General features: G+C 58.2%; 1 protein-coding gene across 2 annotated transcripts in view; it reads left to right on the top strand.

Moving 5' to 3' along the window:
- The first annotated feature begins 3,086 nt into the window (after nucleotides 1-3,086).
- The window catches only part of MARK4 (microtubule affinity regulating kinase 4), a 31,207-nt gene continuing 20,878 nt past the window's right edge, over nucleotides 3,087-13,415 (top strand). For both annotated transcript variants that reach the window (XM_047077843.1, XM_047077844.1), the window contains exons 1-7: nucleotides 3,087-3,399; nucleotides 7,967-8,167; nucleotides 10,907-10,960; nucleotides 11,065-11,113; nucleotides 11,831-11,896; nucleotides 11,974-12,044; nucleotides 12,665-12,721. In XM_047077843.1, the coding sequence (XP_046933799.1) occupies nucleotides 3,349-3,399; nucleotides 7,967-8,167; nucleotides 10,907-10,960; nucleotides 11,065-11,113; nucleotides 11,831-11,896; nucleotides 11,974-12,044; nucleotides 12,665-12,721 (549 nt within the window). In that variant the 5' untranslated portion in view covers nucleotides 3,087-3,348. The remainder of the gene's footprint in view (nucleotides 3,400-7,966; nucleotides 8,168-10,906; nucleotides 10,961-11,064; nucleotides 11,114-11,830; nucleotides 11,897-11,973; nucleotides 12,045-12,664; nucleotides 12,722-13,415) is intronic.

The raw sequence follows: 13,415 nt of genomic DNA, 5'->3' as shown, positions 1-13,415 counted from the left end.
GTGGGGGGGAAGAGGCCTTGTCCTCACCAGGTCCGTGTGGACCCGTGGAAATCAGAAGGCAGCGACTAGATCTGGCCGGAACCAAATGACCTGTCGTGGGCGGTGACAGCTGTCAGATCCCCCCTCTTTTTTTAACTCAATATTTTATTGAGATATAATTCAGGAGCACCTGGGTGGCTCAGTCGGTTGAGGGTCCGACTCTTGATTTCAGCTCAGATCACGATCTCAGGGTTTGTGAGATTGAGCCCCGCGTTGGGCTCCTTGCTGTCAGCTGGGAACTTGCTTGGGATTCTCTCTCTCTCCCTCTTTCTCTGACCCTCCCCCACTCATGCACATGCGCGCGCGCGCGCACACACACACACTCTCTCTCAAAATAAACTTTAAAAAATTGTTTTAAAAAGAGGTACAATTCATATGCCATAAAATTCACCCTTTCAAAGTGCCCAATTCAATGCTCTCAGTATATTCACAAGGATGCAGCAACTGTCACCCTATCTAATTCCAGAACATTTTCATCACCTCACAAAGAAACCCATAGCCCTTTAGCAGCCCCCCTTCCCCCATTCCCCTCTGCTCCCAGCCCCGCGGGTTTCCCTATTCTGGACATTCCATATAAAAGGAATCACAGTAAGTGGTCCCTTGTGTCGGCCTACTTTCGCTAAGCATACTGTTTTTAAGGTTCATCATTTTGTAGCCTCCCCCCTTCATTTAGCCTCAGTCCCCTCATTTGGGAAATGGGGTGGGGACAGTACTGGGGTGAGGGGGGCGGAGCCAGGGTGAGGCCTGAGGTGTGGCGGGCAGGTGCGTGTAGGGAGGTGATCTGCTGCCCCCGCGTGGTGCATTGGAGAACTGCGGCTCTCCGCGCTAAGCCTAGGAAGGAGTGACTCAGCTCCCCCAACCCATCCCCGAGACCCCACCCCTCACCCTGCAGAGCCCTTGGGATCTCAAAACTTCTGGAACACCATCCTGAACTCCTCCCTCTCTGCACCCCACCATTCCTGAGACTCCTTGGGCCCCATCTGCTGAGTAACAATGGTAATGTCACCCGCTTACGAAGTTCTAATATGTTCCCATGTGAAGCATTTACATATGTAGTCATTACATACATAGTCTCTTACCGCAGACTGAGGTTGCTACTATTATGGTCCCGGGACAGGAAGCCCATAGTGCTTAAGAGCCCAAGTTCCAGAGTTTGGAAGCACTTGGGTTCAAACCTCAAGCCTGCCTCTCACCAGCCACGTAACCTTTCAGCATGTGTACGTGGGGCTGAGAATGACGGTCCAAACTCACAAGGTGGCAGAAAGAATAAAGTGCTCAGAGCCGGGCACAGAGGAAGCTTCTGTGAGTTTACGTAGCTGATAGTATCAACCGGTGATACGCTGATGAATGTTTGACAACCTGCTCTCTGGGGGTTGGGGGGGTGGGGAGCCTCGATTTGCTGCGTTTGCCGTCTTCCATGGTGTCAATCGTTCCGCCAGGGCTCATTGAAGTTACCAAGCTTGGACTCAGTGATGTGAAGCCACAGTGATGTCAGTGAAAGCATTTTGGGGGGAAGAGATGCACAGAAGCTCATTAGACAGTTGTTTCACTACGAAGGCACAATAGATGTAAATGACCGCAGGATCACAGATAATAGCAAAACGTAGTAAAATAATTAGGTTGGGATGCGCATTTGTTACCTTTGTTTTAAGTGTAATTTATTTAATTACGTGTTTGCATACTTTAATTTTTTATAATGGCTGTCTTAACCGGTTCCAAAATTCCTGAGCCTTTAACAGGCAGCTCGCTCGAGCTGACTCCCAACACACTGGTGTGAGCATCACACCCATCTTTTAGAAAGGCAAACTGAGGCTCAAGAAGATGGTCAGACAGGGGCAGGGCATGGACCCGATCCAAGGGTTGTGGGATTTGGCGGGGGGGGGGGGCAGGACTGTGCAATGCCCCTCTTTCTTTCAGGCCACCCTAGTCTAGAGGGGATGGGTGGCCCCCACTGCAGAACCTCAGGGAAGCCCTTGCCCTCCTCTGGTTTCAGCTTGCCCCTCCCGACAGCAGCTGCACCCGGCAGGTGCATACCTACGCAGGGCTCTCTGGCACCTGCTTCAGCCCTGCCAGGAAGGCAACATGTAGATCCTTGCTCTCGCTTTGTAGATTGGGGAACTGAGGCCAAGGAGGGGCCAATGCCTGCCTTGAGTCACAGAGCTATACGGAGAAATCCTCAGACCCCAGCTGGGGTGCACAGGAGAGGGGCCCGCAGCCACAAGCCTGGGCTCTGGAGTTTTCTGGGAGGTGGGAGGCGGCATTGCTAGAGATCGTGGTCAGCCCTGGGCAGCGGCTCTGCCTGGCACACTACGCCCCCAGCGCCCTCAGCTCTGTTCCCAAGAACTTCCTGGGCCCCTCGACTGAGCAGAGGGTGGGCTGGGAGGGAGAATGCGGACAGCGCCGCCGTCTGTCTGGTTCGTGTCTCTCGGGGCTTCTCTGCCTCGGTCTGTCTTGTCTTTTTATCTCCGCTCTCTTCACAGGTCTCTGCGTCTCTGTGTGTTATCTCTTTGTCTCCTTTTGCCTCTCCCTCCGTCCCCGTGTGGGGGTCTCTCAGTCTTTGTCGCTCTCTGTGTCTCTGTTCTCTCTGTCTCTGTGTGTCTCTCTTTCCCTGTTTCTCCCTCCTTTATTTATTTATTTATTTATTTATCTATTTATTTATTTAGTCGCTCGGGTCTTTTGGCTCCCTTTACATCTCTTTGTATGTCTGCGTGTCTCCCTACTTCTGTCTCTCTAGCCTTGTGTCTCTTTGTCTCTCTATCTCTGCATCTCTCTATCTTTCTCTGCGTCTCTGGCGCTCTGCCTAGGCGTTTCTCTCCCCTTCTCTTCCGGTGAGTCTCCGCTCTCCTGTGAGAACACGCTCCCTACCGACGCGCCCAGACCTGCCTCCGCCCCCGGAGCCCCCGGCTAGCCCGGGCCTGCGCCTTTAAGGGCCGGCGGCAGAGGGCGGGGTCTCCGCGGCCCCGCCCTGCCCGCCCCTCCCCCTGACGTCCCTTCCTCCCCGGCCCCTCCACCGCCTCCCTCCGCCGCCGCCCGGGCCGGCTCCGCGCCCCCTCCCCGGCCCCCGCCCGCCCGTCTGCCCGCCGCCCCCATGGCGCCCCGGGCCGCCACTGCGCGGGGCCACTAGGACCCTCGGCGTCCCCTTCCCTTCCCCGCCCTGCCCCCTCTCCCGCGGCGCGAACCCGGGTGTCCACGGCACCCAGCTTTTGAGCTCGCGTCCCCAGGCCGGCGGGGGGGGAGGGGAAGAGAGGGGACCCCGGGACCCCCGCCCCCCCCCCACCCGGCCGCCCAGTCCCCCGGGACCCGGAGAAAATGTCTTCGCGGACGGCGCTGGCCCCGGGCAACGATCGGAACTCGGACACGGTGAGTGGGGCCCGGCCCCTTGGGGAGCGCCGGTCGGGTTCAGCCGCCGAGCCCCTCGTCCTGGTGTGCCCCGCGCCGCGCGAGCCCCTACCTTCGTTCCCCCGGCTCGGCCCAGCGTGCCACCTCCCGACCCCGGCCCGGACTTCCAGGCCTCTCGACCCTCCCCCACTCCAGCCCAGCCCGACCCCTGCGGGCGCCCCTCTCCCGGGACCCCTCTCTTGTCCCTCTGCAGACCGCTTCCGCTCGGGTCTCTCCCCTCCAGGAAGCCCCCTCCCCTGCCTTCCAGGAGCCCCTCCCTTCTCCGCGTGTTCTTAAGCCCCTTCCCCTCCTGGCTGCCTGCATCCGACAACTCGCCCCCTCCAGGATTTGCAGGGCTCCTGACCCCAAGGCCCGGCCCTGGCCCTCTCCCAGGAAGGCCGGGCCCAGTCCCACCTCTGGCTCCGGCCTTCCCCATCTGGATGTGGGTGCCGGGCTCCCCAGGAACCCCCCTTCTCTCATTCTCAGCCCTCCGCCCCTCTGGATCCTCCCGGATTCTGTGGGCACCCCCTCACAGGAAGCCGGTTTCCACCTTTCCTGGGCCCAGGGCCCTTTCTAGCTTGTTCAAGGTCTCTCCACTCCCAGGCCTGGTCCCTATCTTCCAAGCAGCCCTGTCCCTGGATTCCCAGTACCCCGGCTCTCCCCTAGCACCCCCCTCCCCTGGACCCTCTCTGGTGTCTTCTCCCGGGCAGCCTTGGCCTCCAACTTCCAGGCCCCTAGCCTAGTCTATTTCTAGGCCCTGGGCTAGTCTGACTCCAGGCCTCATCCTGCCTGTATCAACTCCTCAGCTCCCGGCAAGCCCCCTCCCCAAACCCCCAGGACCCCCTTGACCCCCTCCGAGGCCAGGAGCTTCCTCACAGGACACCACTCCTTCCACTGATCTCCAGGTCCCCCCATCTCTTCTGCCCCAGGGCCTCCCTCTTCCTTGTGTGTGTGTGTCCGGTGGGGGGGGGGTGTCTGGCCTCCCAGGGAAGCCCCCTCAACTTTGGAGGCCTCCCCCAGCCCACAAGGCTTGGCCCCAGATCCTTCTTCCAGAAGACTCCTGGACTCAAAGCGTCTGGTCTGGTCTTAGCTGTAAGACCTCAGCTGTTAAGACCTTAGCTCTTCTCTTGGAGGTCTGTCTGTTGGAAACCTCCTCCCCAAGTTTCTAGGCCCTTTTGACCCCCTCCAAGGCTCGGGCTTTCTTCTCCTTGTCCTCTGGGACTTGCATGCCCCGAGACCTTTCTCTGCTTCTGAAGACTGCTCCTAGAAACCCCGCTTCTTTAACTTCTAGGAGTTACCTTGGCCCCTGAGTGCCACTTCCCCATGGCTTTAACCCTTCCCAGGCCCCCTGTCCCTATACCACAGCCCAGAACAATCCTGGGAGACCCCCCTCCCCATCTCCCTAGTTTCTGATTACTCTCAGCCCTTCTAAAGAGCCTCTCCCACCAACCAATGCCAGACTTATTCCCAGCTGGGGTCTTTGTCCCTTTTCCCTTAGACCTCTGCCAGGTCCCTGCGTGCGTGCGCGCGCGCGCACACACACACACACACACACACACCCCTGCCTGCCAGCCGCCCAGCCACCCTCACTCCAGATCTCCACCAGAGAGATCTGTCTCTGCCCCTTCCTCTTGCCAAACCCTCCCTCACAGAGATCCCCTCAATACCGTGGTGCCGCAGCCCACATACAATAGGTCGTACTCTGAGACCTGGGAGTTGTGAGTCTCCGATAAGATACCCACCCTTCCCCCCCGCCCCCAAGTCACTCAGGAAGTGCCAGGGAGCCCACAGGCCTGGGTTCAAATGCTGGCACTCTCTGCCAGCTGGTTTACACTGTGCCCTCAAACTACCGGGTCGTCTTCTCCGAGCCTCAGTTTCCTGTTCTGAAAAATGGGGATGCTCAAGTCCCTCAGAGGATTATTCGAGATGCCATGGGTGAAGCCCGGCACATAGGATGCTCTCTACACATGTTCACTGCTATGGTGACTACGGACATGAGTCAGACGGGCCGTGGAGTCCCAACCTGGGGCTGTCATCGGTTGTCGCGTGCGCTTACAGATCCCCTCCCTGCTCAGGACCTCGGTTTATCTCTAAGTAGGGTTGATGATAGCACCTCCCTGTTAGGGATGTTTTAAGGAGCCGAGAGATGCTGGGAGCAAACCACGCTTGTAGCTGTGCTGTTATTGTTACTTTGATTGTTCTGATAAGCATGGGTTCAAATCTAGTTTCTGTCCCTCCCTCGCTGTGTGATCTCAGGCAAGTGACCTCACTTCCGTGAGCCTCGGTCTCCTCATCTGTAAAATGGGGCTCATCCGAACGCTTCCTCCTCTTTTTTCGTCCAGATTTGTGCACGGTGGGCATTTGAAGAGGGCTAATCCCCTTCTGTCCTCTTGTCTCCTCTCCTCCCAACTAGTCTGTAAGTCCTGCTGGTCAGCCCTGGCTGGGGCTCACCTCTCCCTCTGGAATCGGAGGTCGCGGGCTCCTCCCCTGCTCCCGAGTTACCACGACGACAGCCGTGTGGGGTCACGCTCCCCCACCCCAAGTCCCAGGCCCCCCCACCGCCCAGCCTCTCTGGAGGTTCCCTAGCAACGGGCCCGGTGTTGGGGCGCCAGCCGGGCGGGAGGGAGGGAGCCGGGCCAGCTGGTGGTGCCGGCCAATTTTAGCTCCCGCCCCCGGCCCCTGGGGGCTTTGTCACCTACTGCCCCAGCTGCCCCTTGCAGGGGTCCCTCCAGCGTGCTGCCTTCAGTGGGGTGCCAGCCCACCCCCAGTTGGCTCCCCTGGTGCCACCTAATGGGGATTCTTCTTCTCCAAGCCCTTATCTCTGTGGAGATCAGGGGCCTCATCAGCCAGGATCTCCACCTCCCTTCCCACCCTCCCTCCCCTGGGAGGAGACCTGGGGTTGTGAGCCGACAGGGGCAGGAGGTAGGAAAGAGCTGGGCACTCAGGAGCCAGCCGGTCTGGCATCGAATCCCCGCCACTCTGCTTCGGTGCCCTGTGACCTTGGCCAAGGGACTTACCCTGCCTCAGCCTTGGGGTCCCTGTCTGGAGAATGTGGATCATGACTGGTCGCACGGGGGAGGCCCAGGTGAGGACACGGCGGCCGGCCGGCCGGTGTGTGGCTGGGGCTGCAGCAGTGGTGGTGGTCTTTCAGCCCCTCGTGGGGACCATTGTCTTTCCTGCCTCTTGTGAGTGAATCGGGTGACCTTGACAAGGCACCTCTCTCCCCAAGCCTCAGTTTCTTGTCTGGAATATGAGGAGGTGGGTCCTGCGGTCACCGGGCTAGCGTGGGAATTGAATGCAGACGAGGTGCCTCCTGGTCCGGGCCGTGGCCCGTATAAAAGCTGCTGAATAAAAATGATGTGGGAGTGGGAGTCCATGCGCTGGGCGACGGTGAAGGCCATCAGCTCTGGGGTAAGCGTTGTCCAGCTCTGGGCCTCAGTTTCCCTGCCTTAAAAACGGCGATGAGGACACATTAACGGCCAGTGCTCATTAAATCGCGGTCATCATCACTTAGTTAAGTAGCCACGCGGATTCCCTGCAGCAAGCCCTCGTCCTTGGCCTTCTCTCTTCCTCAGCTCCCTTTGTCCACCTGCTTCCCACCCCCGCCCTGGGAAGGGCACGGGGGCAGCACAGGGTCTGAGCAGAGCCGCCTTGGCTCGGGCCTCTGGCTGCCTCCGTCGCCTGCACCCTGGGCCCCAGCGCTGAAAGGGAGGCACAGTCCCTGGGGCTGACAATCAGGACAGGGCAGCCCGGAGCAGGCAGTGACCTGCGGGGGAGAGGCCCAGGAGGGACAGGACGGCAGGAACAGAACATCGGGGCCAGATGGGAGGGCTGGCGTGGGAGACCGCCGGTCAGGGCGTGGATGGAGCCACAGAGGTTCCCAGGGCGGTGGGGGGTGGGGGGAGCGACGGCTGGGGTTGGGGGGGAAGCAACAATGTTTTCCACGGAAGGAAGGTGACCGTGCAGGGCTAGCCCGTCAGGGCAGAATGAAGGACTGTTGGTCACAGTGTTTGAAGTCGGATTTGGGGCAAATAGGGAGCGGAAGAAAATGTTAGGGCCAGTAAACTGGGAATAAAATGTTGTTCATGGGCTTCAGAGCAGAGCTGCGGGGCCTGACAGGGAGGGGATGGGTGACCTGGGACGTCAAGAGCAGTGAGAGAGACCTGGGGCCCGGTGTGGCCGCCAGATTGAGGACCCGGACTGGGGTTGAGGGCCGCAGCAATTCGAAGAAAATACTATGTGGTCTCAGCAACTAGAAGAGGAAGTTGGGGGTAGGCCGCAGGGAGGGGTGAGGAGGAGGCCTGATGTCGGGGACCCCCGGCTGCTGCAGAGTTGGGGGGCGTTTATGTTCTTGGAGGCGTCCGTTTGTAGAGGCGGTGGGGGCGGGGGGACCCAAAGGCATTGTGCTTCTCTCGGGCCTGGGTTTGAGAAGGACCACGAAGGGGCCGGTGGCCAAGGCTGGCATCGACCGCCCCGGCCCACAGGTGCCATTGACGGTGGGATCGGGCAGGCGCTGCCCCACCGCTCACACTCTGTCTCCGCCGTCCAGCATGGCACCTTGGGCAGTGGCCGCTCCTCGGACAAGGGACCATCCTGGTCCAGCCGCTCCCTGGGTGCCCGCTGCCGGAACTCTATCGCCTCCTGTCCCGAGGAGCAGCCCCACGTGGGCAACTACCGCCTGCTGAGGACCATCGGGAAGGGCAACTTCGCCAAAGTCAAGCTGGCCCGGCACATCCTCACTGGCCGAGAGGTGAGTGGGGGGATGGGTGGGGCTCGGCCCAACCCTGCAACACCCACGTGTGTTGTGGGAGGTGGGGCGAGGTCAGACTTGGCCCTCGCTCTGCTTTGTGACCTCAGGTACATCCCTGGACTCTCTCCAGGGCAGGTCAGGACATCTCAGATTTTTCTAGAACAATCCAAGTAGAACTGGGCTACCGTGGGAATTAAATGTACCTGAGGTCCTTATTAGCCCAGGACTTAGCCCACAGTAAATGCTGTTTAGTAAAAACGATGTGGGCGGGGCGCCTGGCCAGCTCAGTCCGGTAGAACATGTGACTCTTGATCTCCGGTCCTGAGTTCAAGCCCCACGTTGGGCCTAGAGTTTACTTTAAAAAAAAAAAAAGGTGTGGGAGTGTGAGGTGATGAAGACTGTCAACTCCGGAGTAAACGTTGTCCAGCTCTGGGCCTCAGTTTTCCCACCTTAAAACAGGGATGATGACGCATTAATGGCCGGCACTCATTAAATATTGGTCATCATCCCTGGAATTGTCGGGAACTCTCAGATGGCAGGCAGAGAACCGTGTGTCGTAGCTCTAAGAATTCTCACGGCTTCTGTGGCTAAACCTGGACAGCATCCCTGTTTCACTGGTAGACTTTGGTTCCACCGAACCTCGCGGCAATCTTCATGAGAACTCGCGAGAACTTGAATTCTCTCTCTCTCTCTCTCTCTCTCTCTCTCTTTTTTAAATTTTTTTTTTCAACGTTTATTTATTTTTGGGACAGAGAGAGACAGAGCATGAACGGGGGAGGGGCAGAGAGAGAGGGAGACACAGAATCGGAAACAGGCTCCAGGCTCCGAGCCATCAGCCCAGAGCCCGACGCGGGGCTCGAACTCACGGACCGCGAGATCGTGACCTGGCTGAAGTCGGACGCTTAACCGACTGCGCCACCCAGGCGCCCCTCTCTCTCTCTTTTTTTAATGTTCATTTTCGAGAGAGAGAGAGAGAGCATGAGTGGAGGAATGGCAGAGAGAGGGAGACACAGAATCCGAAGCAGGCTCCAGGCTCCGAGCTGTCAGCACAGAGCCCGAAGCAGGACTCGAACCCACGGACCGTGAGATCATGACCTGAGCCGAAGTCGGATGCTTAACTGACCGAGCCACCCAGGTGCCCCTTGAATTCTCAGTTAGGCACAGTCTGAGTCTCCCCACCTCCCCTCCAAGAGTGGCCATGTGTTGGGAGTATGGCAACATTATTGCAAAAGGGCCCACGCAGACCTTGTAATCTGGATATGAAGCCTCTCACTCACTCTTGGGAGGAGAGTATGACTCTTCTGTACCTCCATTTTAGAGAACATGGCTGGAGCGATTTCTCCTGCCTCGGATGAACTCTCTTCCTGCCCCCACACCATCTACTCCAGACACACAAAAGATACCAGGCCCCACTGGTTTTATGGGCACATTCTACCAAACATTCCAATTTTATGCCAATACTTCCAGAGACCAAGGAAAGAAATGCCGCTGCCCAGCCGATTTTAAGTGCTAGCTGGACAGTGACCAAAATGTCAGAACCGGCTCTGAACACTATGACGGGCCGGCCTTACACGCGAACATCGATACAAAAACCTTAAACAAAATCGGAGCAGATAGACGCGGGCACATCCATTAAAGAAGGCTGTGTGATGACAAAGCTCGGTTCGTCCCAGGAATACACAGTTCTTTTCAAATTGACAATTTATTCATGTACTTCGCCACATTCACAGACTTGAGGAGAGAGACCATATGATCCTCTCGATACTGGCATAAAAAGTGCGTGACAAAATTAAAAACCCGTTTTTGAGGATGTGAGGAAAGCTAACGGACCCTCTCCCGCACGGAGAACGTGTTGTTCCCCTCGTGTGGATCTTGAACATGATTCCAGGGGCTTCTCAGAGGACCGACTTCTAAGGAAACAGGATCTCCCGGGGGAAGGGTTCTGTAATCCAGGATATCTGGAGGTGACCAGGCCCCAAAACCCTTCAGGGAAACGAGAGACCTAGAGCTGAGTTTGGCCCCTCGCTACTGAAAAACTTACGGTGCTCTGCCCCAAAGTGCAATTCAAAATAATATTGAATTCAAATTCAATATCAACCACACTGCAAGATAAATATAAGGAGAGTTTAATCACTTTCTGATTCTTCCTCCATGGTGACTGCCTCAAAGCTCTTTTAGAACAAGGGGTGCTGGGGCGCTTGGCTGGCTCAGTTAGGAGAGCATGCGACTCTTGACTTCAGGGTCTTAAGTTCAAATCCCACGTTGGGCGTGGAGCCTACTTAAAAAAAAGAAACGAAGGGGGCACCTGGGTGGCTTAGTCCGTTAAGCGTCTGACTTCAGCTCAGGTCATGGATCTCACGGTTTGTGGGTTCGAGCCCCGCGTCGGGGCTCTGTGCTGACCGCTCGGAGCCTGGCGCCCACTTCGAATTCTGTGTCTCCCTCTCTCTCTGCCCCTCCCCCGCTCATGGTCTGCCTCTCAAAAATAAATAAACGTTAAAATTTTTTTTTTTTAAATTAAGAAAAGCCAAAAACAAAAAACTTAGGGGCACCTGGCTGGCTCAGTCGGAGGAGCGTGAGGCTCTTGATCTTGGGGTCGTGAGTTCAAGCCCCACGTTGGGTGTAGATGTTACTTTAAAAAAAAAAAACAAAAAAGCCCTTGCGTGATCTGAGCTGGGGTAGCCTTTCCCAGCTCAAGAGCCCTCGGCACTTTGATCTTTTCCCCCTTCCTTCCACCTCCAGGTCGCCATCAAGATCATCGACAAAACCCAGCTGAACCCCAGCAGCCTGCAGAAAGTGAGGCCCAGGGAGAGGGAGCAGGGGGGGGGACAGGTCGGGAAGACAGTCTTTGAAACCACCCACCGCCATCTTTCTCTTTCTTCTGTTTTGGCCGTGTCCAGCTGTTCCGGGAAGTCCGCATCATGAAGGGCCTAAACCACCCCAACATCGGTGAGGAGGGGAAGAGGATGGGCTCGGAGGCTATGAGCTGGGGCACTTGGCAGAGGAGAGAGTCAGGGGACAGAAGAACCGGCAGTTCTAACAGTTAGAAAGACCTGTTTGCTCTTGGCAGTATTGCTGCTCACTGGCTGGGTGACCTTGGGCAAGTCATTTCACCCCCCTGAGCCTCAGTTTCCTCCTCTGGAGTGGGGCTGATAAGGGACCTACTTCAAGGTCATTGTGAGGATTGGATAAGATCGAGCCTTCGAAACCCTTCCTTCAAAGCTGCACTGTGGGAGCTGGTCTGATTATCGGTAGCAGCCGCTGTCGTTGTCATCGTTAGGCAGAGGGGGGAGGGGGGTCTTTACCTAGAGAAGCAGGATTTGGCCTGGCCTGGATGGGGCCACAGCATTTATTCATCCATTTGTTTGTTCACTCGGAAGTGTTTATTGAGTGGCTGCATTATGCCAGGGGCTGGGGACATCAGGCATAGGCAGTGAAGAAGACAGACACACACCTTGGCCTCACAGAGCCCGCTTTCTTGCGAGAAAGTAGGAAAGGTGGTGAAGTAGGGCTGAGGAGTTTGGAAAACGTTGCCGTCAGTAGGGAGCCATTGAGTGTTCGCGAGTGAGGGGGTTCTGGTTAGCACACGCATAGTTAGAACTGTGGGTGGAGTTGGGGGGAGTGCGTCTCTTCCCGAATAACCCCCTCCCTCCCCGGTCATTGCAGTGAAGCTCTTCGAGGTGATCGAGACGGAGAAAACTCTGTACTTGGTGATGGAATACGCAAGTGCCGGTGAGGCCTCCCTCCCCGCCCTGCCCACCGCGCCCCGCACGCCCCTCGCTGACCCCACTTTGGCCTCTGCCCTGCAGGAGAAGTGTTTGACTACCTCGTGTCACACGGCCGCATGAAGGAGAAGGAAGCTCGAGCCAAGTTCCGACAGGTGGGGGGGCGGGGGGGGGGTCACAGCTGCTGGCCGGGCTGGACGCGGTGCCTCGGTCCCCGGGGAGGAGGGACGGGGCGCTCTGCACGGGTCTGGGCTGACCGCTGGCCCCGGGGGCTTCAGCCTGGGTGGGAGTGAGGGTGGCCCGCTGGGTGCCCACGAGCGTGCAAATGCCCAGGTGTGAGGATAGCCTGATGGCGGGCGTGCGGGTGTGTGGGTGAAAGGACACGCTGAGGGGGTGTCTGGCCAACAGGGGTGAAGGGTGGAGCGCGGGCGGTGTTGGTCCGGGACTGTGCTGAGTGTGCTGGGGCCGAGTGTTTCTCTGCAGGTACGCAGCATTCTTACGTGTGTTTCTGGAAAGCCGGGAGGGCACTGGCCGTGGTGTCCCGGTTCTGACGCCCCTGCCGGGAGGGTGTCTGGGTGTCTGAGGCCGTCTGGGGGGTCTGAGTGGAGTCCTGCAGCCGCGGGTCCCAGGGGCGTTCCCTGCTGTGACCGAATCGGAGCGTGGCCTGTGCCTCGGGAAGGCCTGGGGTCCTGGGTCTCGGTTGTGAGTAGGGGTCTGAGAGAGGCCGCGGGGTTCGGGGTCTCGAGGGACTGACCCTCCCTGCTCTCCCCTCCAGATCGTGTCGGCTGTGCACTACTGTCACCAGAAAAACATTGTACACAGGGACCTGAAGGTGAGCCCCCCACCCCCGTGCAAGCTCCCCATCTCGGCCCACAGACCCCCCCCCCCACACGCACGCGTATTTGTCCCCAGTCCTGCCTTCAGTCGCCCTGGGGTTCTCCGGTAGCCTCCGCATTCCCCCCTCTTCTCCCGTGCTCCTCCCTCAGCATCCAGGGCTCCTTGACTTTTTCCCAAGCTGTTTCGGCAGAGGAAGGGCCAGCAGATAGGGGAGCAGGTAGGGCGGCGGGGACAGGAAGAGAGAACAAAGGGAAAGAGACAAAATGTCCTGGGGCGCCCCGCACGGTTCCGTGTGTGCCAAACAAGGACACGGGCTGCGATAAAAGGGTTCGCCACCCTCAGAGCCTCTGGAGCCTTGGCATCTCTCAGACTTTAGAACATCCAGGAATCTTCGAGAACTGAGGTTCATAGAACCCCAGAGTCACGGGGCCTCCGGGTCTCAGAATCACAGGCCTCTCAGAAGTCGAGGAGGACCTTTGAGAGGGAGCCCCTGAGGCAGCCCCGGGCGGGGAAGGGACTCGGCCAGCCTGGACCCCGGCCGCCTGGTCGAGGTGAGCAGGGGCAGCCCCTCGAGCCCTGCCCCCCACCCCGAGAGAGCCCCCCACCCTGAGAGAGCCACACTGAGTCAGGGCTTCTTGTCCTAGACCGGAGAGAGAGAAACGTTTGTCCTGCTCAATCAATCGAGTTGT

The sequence above is a fragment of the Lynx rufus genome, unplaced genomic scaffold, assembly GCF_022079265.1.
Source record: "Lynx rufus isolate CCGP_SWC_20201006 ecotype Redwood Valley unplaced genomic scaffold, mLynRuf1.p SCAF_16, whole genome shotgun sequence".
NCBI classification, from domain to species: domain Eukaryota; kingdom Metazoa; phylum Chordata; class Mammalia; order Carnivora; family Felidae; genus Lynx; species Lynx rufus.
The sequence above is the reverse complement of the archived record's forward strand: the minus strand, read 5'-3'. Positions and strand labels throughout refer to the sequence as shown.